At 35.2% G+C, this 13751-nt stretch overlaps 1 protein-coding gene across 3 annotated transcripts in view; it reads left to right on the top strand.

Moving 5' to 3' along the window:
- canx (calnexin) overlaps nt 1-13751 on the top strand; it is a 29048-nt gene that overhangs the window by 2227 nt on the left and 13070 nt on the right. For 2 of the 3 annotated variants that reach the window (XM_051104440.1, XM_051104439.1), the window contains exons 2-9: nt 6408-6602; nt 7109-7182; nt 7721-7779; nt 8117-8258; nt 9539-9620; nt 11401-11593; nt 11702-11891; nt 13102-13215. In XM_051104440.1, coding sequence (XP_050960397.1) covers nt 6411-6602; nt 7109-7182; nt 7721-7779; nt 8117-8258; nt 9539-9620; nt 11401-11593; nt 11702-11891; nt 13102-13215 — 1046 coding nt within the window. In that variant the 5' untranslated portion in view covers nt 6408-6410. Of the gene's footprint in view, nt 1-6407; nt 6603-7108; nt 7183-7720; nt 7780-8116; nt 8259-9538; nt 9621-11400; nt 11892-13101; nt 13216-13751 lie in introns of all 3 variants that reach the window. The other variant, XM_051104438.1, reaches the window with a different exon arrangement.

The raw sequence follows: 13751 nt of genomic DNA, 5'->3' as shown, positions 1-13751 counted from the left end.
TGTGCATCTGTTTATTGCCCATTACAACATGCCAAATAACCAAGTAAGTGGACATGAAATCTGAGTTCAAATGATTTTGTCATATGAAAAGAAAGAGACTAGCACAGCCCTGTCATTATGCAAACCTGTCTGACCACAGGACGTTGCAGTGACCAGAGAAGACTGGCTGATCAGAGCTGTTGATATGGGTGGGTCAGTCGGAGCCGGTGGGTTTCATCAGCGTGTGCTGTGGCGGGTCTAACGGATCAGTCGTGTTTAATCAGCAGAGCAGATCTCTGCTCAAACTGGATTTGAAGCAACTCACTGTCAGTTAGCACTGCAGTGTTGAATGTCTTCCTCTTTCAGTCCCAGTTGTTTGTTTTAAAGGGGGCAGGATGGAGTCAGCCCAGAACTAATGAATCTGCTGTGTGCATACAGGAACCACTAGTCCCCCTCTAATTATCCTTCATAGAAATAATGAGTCTGTTCTGTAATAATGGATGGTATTTCAGTCTAATTAATGGGCTGCTTGGGCGATTAACAGAAGTGTTAGTTCCCGTTTTTTTTTTTTTTTTTCGTAATGCATCAGAATCTGCTGGAGACTTTCTTTCTTTGAACCAATGTGAGTTTTGAGTAAATATTGTGTGAAATTAGTGTTAATTTGATTAGTGTGAGAAATTTCTAAGGACTTTTCTCAGTCCAAAAGTCTGGGACCACCTTTGAAATTATTATTTTTTTTTTTAAGTAATGTTTTAGAATAAAAAATGAAAACAAATAAAATTAATGACATGAAATAAAAAGTGTTAAATAGTTAAATCGTTTTTTTTTTTTTTTTTTTTTTTTTTTTTTGTTATAAAGAATGTTGTTTTTTCTTCACTGATTATATTAAGGAAAACTGTTGCAGCATTTGACATTGATTAATTTGAATAATATTTTGGTCTGGAAGCACGCTGTTGATAAAACTTTCTAGAAGAAAAAACTGGGAGTTTACTATTTGTATTGATTAGCCTGTTTTCATTTCCAAAACTATTTTATTTTAGGCACAAATAATGCTGGTTTTCCACTAATTGCTTTTTTTTATCATTATTATTTTGAATGTTACATTAAACAGTGATGGTGATGTTTAGATGCTTTTCCCTGAGTCAGCATGTTTAATTCTCAGCATGTTTAATTTTGGTGCTGTCTTACATTGGTTTAGCTCAGATGGTAATGTTAACCGCTGATTAGCTTCAATAATTCTGATGATGGACTGCTGGTGTTGTGTGCTGACTGTAATCGCTCTACCCCCACGCATGATCATTAGCTCACTGAGCAACAGATGGGTCAGGAGTGTATCCTGTGACCCCCAACCCCACTACAATACAAACACACACACACACACACACACATATTCCAGCCTGTGTAATCCCAGAGATCCTCAACTCTAGTGTCCTGCTCCTACAGATCAGCCTCAAGTGAATTTCTCTCTTCAGTTCAGTGAGATTTGATAACACATGCTCTTGTATTTTTCTTTTTCTTAAATCTTAGCTTGAGTTGGTGTGATCTCACTGCAGCACTAGGTTGATTTTGTGTTTCTAGTTTGGAACTGCTCAGTAGTGGTGGATCTGTGTGATTTATGGCAGATATCTCAAGAGTAGGGTGACAGATGTCTGATATAACACTATTAGATGGGGTAAGATGCCCCGGGGATGAGATGTCCTCTTCACCTCTAATTTTTCTTGACCAGTAAATCTCATGTAAACACCTTTATTGAACATTTATTCTGTTATTAATCTAGTCTTGATCATATTTGTCTGAGCATCAATATTTGTGAAATTCATTTCATATTTTCATATCAACAGGTTTATTTATTTGTTTATTTATTTTCATGTCACTTGTTAAGCCAAGTGTGACTGATTGTTAATGTGGAATTTTTTGGACACATTAATTAGTTTAGATTTCTAACAAATATTGTGTGTATTGTTAAAATATGTTTGCATTTGTGAAACAAATCCAGTGTGTGTTTCATAGTGAACAGTGAAAGTTGTTTGTTGGAAGTCGTTTTGTTTTGTTTTGGCTGCCATGGTGATGTGTTGTTATCAAATGCTGTTGGCACCAGTGCTTCAGTCGCACTAATCCTGAGTGTGTTAAGCTCATTAGCACAGCAGTCTGTGGGGTACACCGTCGGTGTGTGGTGAAACACGACTGTGTTGCCCGTTTAAGGTTTTTTGCAGCGTTTATTGATACCTCTGAGGAATGATCTGACAGCACTGTGAGGCTCCGCACTTGCAGCGAATGACAGTAATCACACTCTCACACTAAAGAGAGAATGTAAGGGTTTGTGGGTCTTGTAATGAAATGAAATTTATGTTGTCATTAGTGTACTTATATTTGCCTCTGCTGGCTCACTCCAGATGATACTTCAGTTGAAATGATGCTTATAGTAAATATAGAGGCCACAAAACACATTTCATGGTAAAATGCTGGTTATTTTTAGAGGAGTGTTTGCACATGTTGATATATGTGTGTGTGTGTGTGTGTGTGTGTGTGTGGAATCTCATTGGGGTAAATCTTATTAAAGAAAAGGGGCTGATTCTGTAGAACTCCGCCTTGCTGTCATCGCTGTGGCGACTGGAGTCATGGGGACCCGAAGATGGCAACATGTCCACTGCACACAGCACAGTCTGTACTGCAACTACAGGCCACTGTTTACATCAGCGCGTACATACATTTATCTGTGAGGGTTGGGCACTGACAGTAGAAAGTGTCTGTGGAGGAAACTCTGCTGTACCGTTTATACTGCAGTGGATGCATTCGTGCTGCTGTTAGTGAGCAGAACCTCAGATATGCTGGTGATTAAGTCCTGAGGCCAGTTGCATAAATGTAGCCACTATTTTAAGGCTGTGTCTTAATAACTAGTTTGACCAGCTACCAGTTAGCCAAGGGGTAACCAGTCTTGCATTTCAATTCAAATCAGAGCAGTCTACCTTTTTGTAACTGATTTTAAAAAGTTATAGAAGAAAAAAAGTAACACTTTAGAATAGGGAACACTTATTCACTATTAACTATGACTTTTCTCCTTAATAAATTCCTAATTTGCTGCTTATTAATAGTTAGTAAGGTAGTTGTTACATTTAAGTTTTGGGTAGGATTAGGGGTGTAGAATAAGGTCATGGAGAATTATTATGTGCTCAATTAGAACCAATAAATGGCTAATATTCTAGTACTAGGCATGCTAATAACCAACTAAGAGAGCGAAAAAAAAAAAAAAAAAAAAAAAAAAAAAAAATTATGTGACTAACTTTTTTAAAAAAACTAGCCTAAGCAGTTTATGCAGCAAGCCCCTGATGTGTTTTGTGACTTTTGGGGCTGCAAGTTCTTACACAGATTTCATTATTCAATTCTTCTTCACAAGCTCTCAGATCTTAATTCAATATATTAGGAAATACATCAGGTCAAGTGTGTTGATTTGTCTTACTGAAAATGATCTCTCAGCTAATGCTGTAAACTATACAGGAGGCCTTTCAGTAGGTGCATTACTGTAATAATAAAGGTTCAAATTAACAGAGACCAAAATCAACACTCAAATAAAAATAGGCATATGCAAACATTTAAATTGTGCATGAGGCAGTTTTTATGTCATTTTTTTTTTGTAGCACTTTGTAGTCTTGTTCCACATGTACATACTGTGTGCTCCGCTGTTCAAGTTTGACATCAGTAAGGTGTTTAATGTGTTTGTAATATGCATTTATTTGATCAAAATACAGAAAAAATGTGATATAAATTTAACGGTTTCTATTTGAGTATGCTTCAAAATTTTATTTATTCCTGTGATGCAAAAATGAATTTTCATCAGCCATTTCTCTAGTCTTCAGTGTCCCGTGATCCTTCAGAAATCATTCTTATATGCTGATTAATTTACAGTGTCAAAAACAGTTATGCTGCTTAATTTTGTTTAAACTTTAAAACTACTTTCTTTTCTTTTTTTGTTTTTTTCTTTTTTTTTTTGATGAACAGTGATAATAAATCAGCAGATTAGAATGATTTCTGTGGGATCATGTGACTCTGAAAACTGGAGTAATGACGCAGAAAATTCAGCTTTGCATCACAGGAATAAATTACATTATAAAGTAAAATATAAAAAAAATAGCTATTGTAGTTACCTTGTACTACCATTTTTTTTCTTGGGTACACTAAAAAATAAAAAAACAATTTGTTGAGTCAGCTTAAAATAATTTGTTACCCTGCTGCCTTTAAAATTTTAAGTTCAGTCAACTAAAATAAGTTTATTCAACTTGAAATGTTAAGTTGTACTAAGTAACAACTTGGATATTTGTGTTTGCTAAACTTAACATATGGGTAAATAACCCAGCTGCCTTAAAATTTTAAGTTGATTAAACTCAAATATCTAAGTTGTCACTTAGTATAATTTAACATTTCAAGTTGAATACACTTTTTTGAGTTGACTGAGCTTAAAATCTTAAGGCAGCCAAGTTACAAATTATTTTAAGTTGACTCAACAAATTGTTTTTTTTACAGTGTAACACTGTAAGTACACATACTGTAAAATAAGTCTAACTGACTTTTTAATTATGTAATTAAGTTTCTACTCACACAATCAAGCATTTGGTATTGTTGGCGAAGCTCGCCAGATAAATCACTCTGATTGGCTGTTTAGCTTAGCGAATCAGCTTAGCCACCTGCTGGTATGGAGTGCTGCTTCTTTTCATACAGGCACAGTTGGTCTTTGTATTGTGTTCAGGCTCAACTTTGTGGCCCAGACACAGGCAGTGCGAGACGACAATACATTTCCTTTCTCTGCTTCTAGTTCTTTGTTGGTTTGGTATGTTTGAGCTCGAAGGACAAAAGTCATTGACCATTTTCACACAATGATAAACATGATAAATGCTTTAATTTGTTCAATCTGTTATTGTGACAGTGTCACACCAGCAGGATCACTGCGATTTTTACACTGTAAGAGCTGATCAGTTTAAGGTGAAATGTTGAGTGGTTTTCCAGAGAATTGACTGATTGATTGCTTGAGGATGTGCAAAACTAGACATGTTCAGAATTCATCTAGTTAATGCATTGTCTCAAAGACTATCAGGCTTAAAGAAGCCCTGTATGATTTAAAGAGATAGTTCACCCAAAAATGAACTTCTGTCAACATATTGTTCCAAACTTGTATGAATTTCTTTATTCTGCTTAACATAAAAGAAGATATTTTTAAGAATGTGGATAACCGAACAGGTTCCCATTGACTTCCATAGTAGCAAGTAAATAATGACACAATTTTCAGTAACACTTTAGTTTAGGGACCAATTCTCAATATTAACTATTGCTTATTAGCATGCATGTTACTATTGGCTGTTTATTAGTACTTCTAAAGCACATATTCTTAATAAAGAATATTCTTAATAAAGCCTTATTCTCCATGACCATATTTTAAATGCATTAATCGTATCTCATACCTAAACTAGTAATAGGTGGTGATTTTTGATTGTGGACGATCAAAATGTCTCCACGATCTGCTTTTTCAGAAATATCTTGTATCGTGCTATTCTGTCAGCTGTTTTGCCACCTGTATTACTTTCTTTCTTGTGCTAAACACAAAATAAGATATTTTGAAGAATGTGGGTAACCAAACAGTAGCTGGTCCCCATTGAATGTAACAACAGAAATGATCAAATAGACAACGTTCAACAGAAAAAAAAACTGATTCAGGTTTAAAACAACCTGAGAGTGAGTAAATAATGGTATTAAAATAAAACACTGACATAATTTTTATTTTTGGGTGAACTATTCTTTTATAATTGTTATTAAAACAAAACACAAAGAGAAAAATCACTCACTGCCCTTGAAGAACTTTAATACAGTTGCTTCAATAAGAATAAATGTACAATTGATGTATATAGTGTTTCACTTTTTATATTTGTTAATTCAATATCTTGAGTGCTACTGTTAAATACACCTACACCTGAAAAATAAAGCACTGTTTGTATTCTTTGTTTTTATTTTTAATAACGAAGATAAAATGATAGATTTTTATTTTCACTCACTTTGGCCTAAATGTCTACTATTCTTTTTTATTTTATACTTTGTTACCTTGAAAGGCTTTGTTTTTTAAAAAGGGAAATTAGTTTGGCTGTACTGCTCAGTCAGCTTGCAAAATAGCAAAACCTACATGACAAAGAATCGTGATTAAAATCATGAATGGTGATCTTCCTGAAACAATCGAGATATGATATTGTAGTTAATAGTCATAGTTAATAGTTAGTTAATAGTAAGAGCTGGTCCCTGAACTAAAGTGTGACCCAATTTTCATTTTTGTGTGATCTATCCCTTTAATAAAACTTGAAGCCATCATCATAAACCAACTAATCAGAGTTGCTAGACAACTAGCTGACTGTCCTGACCCGTGTCTAATTCATTCCCTCTTGTGCCTGTAGACAATGGAGCTGAAGATGCGGTTATGCGTGGCGCTGCTCTCTCTGAGTCTATGTCTGGCCCTCATGGGTCATGTGAGGGCGCAGGAGGAGGCCGATGACATGGAGATGGACGTGGAAGATGCCATTGATGACATGCAGGAGGAAGATGTTGAGGAAGAGGAACAAAAAGCCCCCACATCCCCATCAGTGCCCACGGTAAGAGCGTTACCTGCTCAGACTGCTTTACCTAGGCAACAGACCAGGATCTTCATGCTTAAATGGTCAAACATGTAGATCCTTTCAACCGTGTCTTGATCCTGGGGCAGAGGTTGGTGGCGTTCAGTAACCTGCTGACCATCCTAAATGCCACCTCAGCGCTGTGCATTCAGCCCAAAATAGCATCCACATCAGCAACCCTTGACTTAAATTTCTTGAGAGTAATGAGACTTGATGCTTGAGGGGAAATTATAATTGAGATTTATCCAGAGCAGCGGCGGTCTGTGTTTGTTTGAGATATTTGATCTGCCAATAACTAATCATGTCACTTAAATGGCCAATTCACATAAAAATTACATTCCGTCCGGATTTACTCTCCCTCATGAATACCAAACCCGTATGACTTAATTTCTTCCCTGTAACATAAGCTTAAAGGTTGTTAAATATAAAACAGTATTATGTTGGTGCAACTAGGTTAACATCTTCCCCAAACGTCTTTATTGAAGGTGACATATAAAGCTCCAGAGCCGATGGGAGAGCACTACTTTGCTGAGTCATTTGATAAAGGAACACTTCATGGGTAAGATGTCTGTTATCCTCACAACACAGAGAACATATATTGAAAATGTTTGTCATAAAATGTTTTGTCAGAAGTGTAGGGTCAGTAAGATTTTTAAAAATGTTTAAAGAAAGATACTCTAAAAATACAGTCGAAACTGTAACATTGTGAAATATTATTACAGTTTGTAATAGCTGTTTTCTGTGTGAATATATTTGAAAATATAATTTATCGCTGTGATCAAAGTTGAATTTTCAGCATCATTACTCCAGTCTTCAGTGTCACATGATCCTTCAGAACTCATCCTAATATGCTGATTTGCTGCTCAAGAAACATTTTTTTATTATCATCAGTAAAAAAAATAATTTGATACATTTTTTTCAAGATTCTTTGAATAGGAAGTTCATAAAAGCAGCATTAATTTGAAATAGAATCTTCCAAAAAAATCTTAGCAACATCAAACTTTTGCACAGTAGTTGTATATCTTTTGAAAATATTTGTTATAAATATGAGTAAAAAGAGCCTGTGTTCATCAACTTTTTTTTTTTCCCCTGTCTAGATGGGTTTTATCCCAGGCCAAGAAAGATGACATTGATGAGGACATTGCAAAGTATGATGGTACGTTTAATATGCTACTTCATTCTCTGTTCATCTAAAGTCTAATGCATCAAAAAAGTGCATTCAGAAAAAGTGTGGATACTTGAATGATGTTTAGAATACAAACAATTAAGACGACCTAACCTATGAATATAAAATTTAAATCACAGAACAATGTTCCAGACTATGTTATGTTATTTCCGGGGGGAAAAAATAACAGTTAGTTTGGTAGTTTGAACCTTGTGTGAATTACCCCAAAAAAAAAAATTTAGGACATTTAATATAAAGAGGTTTGCAGGCAACACATGAACTGAAGATGTGTGAGATGATCATGAGGTTGTGGTGTGTTGTTTTGTAGGTAAATGGGAGGTTGAGGAGATGAAGGACACTAAACTCCCAGGTGATAAAGGTCTGGTGCTGAAATCTAAAGCTAAGCATCACGCCATCTCTGCTCTCCTTCTGCGACCTTTCACCTTTGACACTAAACCACTTATCGTTCAGTGAGTATTCGTGTCTGCTCTTGGGCTGTCTATATGAAATGAGTATAAAGAGAATATTGTAGTTAAATTTTATGAAATTGCTAGCGATCTCATGTTAAAGTACTTTGACATATTTGTTTTGTGTTTTCATGTGGCAAGTATTATAGTACATTGGCATTGCCTGAAAATGACATGTTTAATATTAAGCTCAACATAAAACCAAAGTGAAACCATATGTGATGCGATCTAGGAAAACCCAACACATGGTGACGCTTTACCTTTTTTAGGTTGATACCATATGAAAGCTGGGTTCAAGCCCTTTCCAAAAAGTTTTTTATTTTGTCCATAGCTTGAACGTAACAAAAGTTATGACTATCTTACGTTGGCTGATAGCTATGATTTTCAGGAATGGAATTTTGAGAAAAACGGGTTTAAAGTGAGACTGCTTTCACTTTCAGTTACAGGAGTTTAACAAGAGCTGTCTGTCCAGTCAGGAGCGCTAAACTGCATCATTACACAAACAGACTAACGTCTGTTTAACGTTGTTTATCATAGTCTCTGAACTTTTGATCACTCCTTGTATGTTTAGATAGCATGAATAATGCAGCCTACATTGTGGTTTACATTTAGAAAAATGAGCGCAGCGCAACTGTTCGCGCACTGTAACAGACTGTCATCAGACTCCTCCTCTTTAGTAACTTCATCCGATCCTTCATCTCTGGATGTGAAATAGTCCATTATAACATCGGTTAGGGCACTGACATCACCAAGATTGAGCAAATGAGACAAGTAAGATTGTTTTAAGTGAGCAGCTACAGTACTTCAGACTGTGTTGTTGCGCTCTGCCATCTCAAGATATAAAAAAAATTAAGAAATAAATAAAAAACTTTTTGCGTGCCATACTTTACACAGAATGTGCATTGATACACCTTTATTAAATGTTATGTGGTTTATTTTGATAGGTCAATTGTTTTTGTGGTGTTAAGGGAAAGCACCTCAGCAGTGCGTTCTAAACATAAGAGAAAGACAGTCATTTCTGCTTGCTGCAATAAATCGCTATTTTTCTCCACCAAAAAAAGTGATTTTTGATATTTTCAAAGATGATAGACAAGATGTTATAGAATAATAATTAAATTAACCTGATTTTTAAAAATAATTGACATTCAACCTATTTTTTCGACCTAATTTCTGATATCCGACGGGTTTTCCCAGATCGCATCACATATACTCAAATAATCAAAAACCAACAATGTCAAAGCCTCAAAAGGTAAAAATGATACTAATGAACCATGTTTTCTCAGGTATGAGGTGAATTTCCAGACTGGCATTGACTGTGGCGGCGCCTATGTCAAACTGCTGTCTCAAACCCCTGATCTTGACTTGGTAAGATGGTCATTATGTTCATTGTGCTGGTGATTAATATGAACTTTGTAAAAAAAAAAACTAACCTAGACCCTCAATTTACTGAAATGTAAAGATGTGACATCAGAGTATAAACTCTCAGACCCTGTTTCTTTGAAGAATTAGATGTGCTTTTGGTGATCCGATTGCAAGTGGTGCAATCAACCCTGTTAAAACCTGACATGTGAAGTAACTGTCAGAAAAAAAAATTATTTTATTTAAACATTTTATTATCTTATTTTATTTAAAATATTTTTTTATTGGTTTTATTAGTTTTTTATTGTTAAAAATTATTTTATTAGTTTGTTAGTTTTATTCTTGTTTTTTTAATTCAACAAAAATGTTTCTGTTTTTTGTTGTGTATGATTGATATATCAGGCTTTTATAGGTCACACTAGAGTATGAAAATTTGAGAAAAAAAATTCTATGGCCAGAAAAGAGATTCGAAGATGTATAAATAAATGTTTCTCAAAAGCCTCTTGTATCATATTTGATACACACATTTTAACATGTTTCTGAAAATGTTGTATGGATAATCAAGTAAACCTAAGTTGCTTTATCTTGTTTTATCTTGAAATACTACTAATGCATTCGTTAACAGGAACTAAGAATGAACAATGCTTCTGAAGTGTTTATTGATCTTAATGTTGACTTTAATTTTAATGAGCATTTACTTATAAATATTTAAAATCAAAAGTTGTGTTTGTTGAAAAGTAGTTAATACACTGTGAATTAACATAAACAGTTAACAACTGTATTTTTATTAACTAACATTACCATAAGTTAAGCCCTATAAAATGGGTTTTATTTTTTCCCAAATCCCATTTTATTTCTTTCCAAATTCAGTTTTTTTTCCTATTTATTTTTTCTGATTCTGTTCATTTAAAATTTTTTTGGACTGGTTAAATGGTCAATGGTTAATGGTTAAATTAGCATGTCTAATTAATTAAAATCATGAAACTTAAACAATTTAACATCAGTTTATTAAAAGTTTAACAAAAATGACATGTTTAGGGCCCTATGAAATGTTTTATTTTTGCCCACCTCATGTTTTATTGTTACCAAATTCTGTGTTTTAGCATGTCTAATTACTTGAATGCATAAAAAGAAGTTTCATTTATTCTTACAATAGCCTTATGAAATTTTTCTCATGAAGTGACTCTCAGAGCAGTTCTGGAAACTCATTTAGTGAGCTAGCAGACACTGTCAGCGCAAGTGTCACACGCGCTTCAGTACGAGTAGTAAACAAAACCACACATCTGTGCCATTCATTAACACAGACACGTGCAGAATTCATATCTAAATAGTCATTTTGTGGCTTAATATGTACAGATATTAGTCCATGTCGCGATTTGATTTAAGTGTAATGACCTACTTTATTAATTCATCCAAACTTTGACAAATTCCGTGACATTCCGTTTTTACGACTGGATTCTGTGATTCCGTCCACATTTTCTGAAATCGTAGGGCCCTACATAAGAAAGTAAATGTCGGAAAAAATGTGTTGTGTACCATTGGTTCAAGTTAGTCAGTACATCAACCAGTGCTAAAAAATGAGACCTGTTATTCTTACATTTACTATGTGTAATCTGTGTGATTTGGTACAATGCAAGGAAGTTTAATTAGCTTGTTTCTGTGCGCTTTCTCACAGCACGTCCCAGAATGATCCTGTTAAATGAGTGGCTGGTGCTACACTGTTACACTAAAATTTATCTATAATGTTATGTGTCTTCACCCTGCTCTTTGTTGTCTGTCGTCACAGGAGGAGTTTGTGGATAAGACTGCGTACACCATCATGTTTGGGCCTGATAAATGTGGTGAGGATTACAAACTCCACTTCATCTTTAGACACAAGAACCCCAAAACCGGCGAGTTCGAGGAGAAGCATGCTAAGAAGCCCGACGCCGACCTCCGGACATACTACACCGACAAGAAGACTCACCTCTACACACTGGGTAAACACACACACGCATCGCATCCTCCTTTCACAAGCACCACCTACAGTCAGAAAGTGGACAGAATTTTTGTGGTCGTCTTATGTGTGTCAATGTGTTCTCCTGCAGTGTTGAACCCTGATAACAGCTTTGAGATCCTGGTCGACCAGACAGTGGTGAACAGTGGGAATCTCTTGAACGATATGACTCCCCCTGTCAACCCCCCAGCTGAGATCGAGGATCCCGATGATCACAAACCAGAGGACTGGGATGAGAGACCCAAGATCCAGGACCCAGATGCCGTCAAACCCGAGGACTGGTGAGAGAGTGCCCTTATGTCTTTGTGTGTCACACTGGGGTAGAGCTGGGCGATAACTTATCGTGACATAATTTTCCTTGATAAAACGATATGAAGAGTTTGTTGAATGTTCGATTATAATTTTAATGTGCCAAAAGCGGAACGAAACAGCGCGACTCATTTGAATTGCGCCACACGGACCGTTTATCTGCTCGGACCAAAGTTCAAACTTCCGCGCTGCGCGAGCTCACTAGAGGAGATGCATTTGTTATCGTGATGCACGCCTGGAGAAACCGAGGGTAGCTGCTGCACGCCTGCATTTGAAACTAACTTGAGCGCTCAAAAGATGCTATATGTCAACATCTTCGTCATGCGAGCACTAAACAGCGCCGTGAGATCCAGTGTGAAACAACTGAATTCAGCGATGAGCACAAATGACTCTGTGATTCAAACTAGTTTAAAGCTGTGTACAATGAGACAGTCAGAAGGCTCTTCAGTCTACACACTGCCATCATTTACCATGGATTTACTGTAGTAACACCCACTGCACCATGGTATTGTGGCAGCAATGTGGGATGTTCACATTGAATTTTATTACAGGAGTAATGGTATATAATTATAGTATGTATGTATTTGATTAAGCTATAGCATATATGCATTTATACTGAATGTTTTTAGACTACCGTTTTTCATACAAATAGGCTACCTATAAAACCATGTAGTTATATTGCTACTTGCTACTATGGGAGACCAAAACTGGGTCAGAATAAATTTAACCATATAAAACTGAGGTTGCTACAATTTTTACAGATGTTACTAATTGATAATGAACAAAAATTTACCTCTGCATCCTCAAGCTACTATCAAATGGGATATTATTATTATTATTATTATTATCATCATCATTATTATTATTATCATTATCAGACAACCCAAACCTGTTTCTTGATTTGAAACAGAAAATGCAGAAATTAATTTTTCTATTTAGATATTTATTTTGTTAAGGAAAATTAATGGTCTGGTTTCTACAACTTTAATTTTGGAGCAAAAATCTGACTAAACTTGAAAGAAATAAAGATTTGACATTTCTCGTGATAATTATCGGTATCGACTGATATGAAAAAAAATATTGTGATAATTTTTTTTTGCCCGTATCGCCCAGCCCTACACCGGGGTTCAGAATCGTCACCTTTTGTCCACATCTTTATGATTTGATGTTTTTGTAACTCAGGGATGAAGATGCTCCTGCTAAGATTCCTGATGAAGATGCTGTGAAACCCGACGGCTGGTTGGACGATGAGCCAGAGTACGTCAGTGACCCTGATGCCCTCAAGCCAGAGGACTGGTAATGCTTTTTCTGTTTCATTTAAACATTTACATTTACTAAGCATAATTACTGAAAATTCTAAAAAAAAAAAAAAACATGCCATAACTGAAAAATATATATATTTTTTTAATCTTTTATCAAAATACCTCTGGAGAAACTTGAATAACAATGTTTATAAACATTTAAATTAATAATAATAAAAGCAGACTTCTATATTAAATGTTGGATATAGACAGTAGATCCTACTTTAACCACGTGCATATAGATATTTACTTAAGCTGATATATACTATATAGCAAATCTTGGCTGTGTGATTGTTTGTAAATATATATTATATAAGTTTTAGCTTTCTGTAGCATATGCCATGTAGCAAATCTCCCAGCTCATTAAGATATTATACACATTTAAATCATGATTTTTTGGAAAGCTGCTTTGAAACCATGTGTATAGTGAAAAGCACTAGGCAAATACATTTGACCCTTAGATTTTGAGGCATTAAAGTTTAATTTCAAACATTCATGTGAAAGTAGCATTTGTCTTCAAGGACATAAATA

Source organism: Labeo rohita, unplaced genomic scaffold, assembly GCF_022985175.1.
Source record: "Labeo rohita strain BAU-BD-2019 unplaced genomic scaffold, IGBB_LRoh.1.0 scaffold_72, whole genome shotgun sequence".
Lineage (NCBI taxonomy): Eukaryota > Metazoa > Chordata > Actinopteri > Cypriniformes > Cyprinidae > Labeo > Labeo rohita.
The sequence above is the reverse complement of the archived record's forward strand: the minus strand, read 5'-3'. Positions and strand labels throughout refer to the sequence as shown.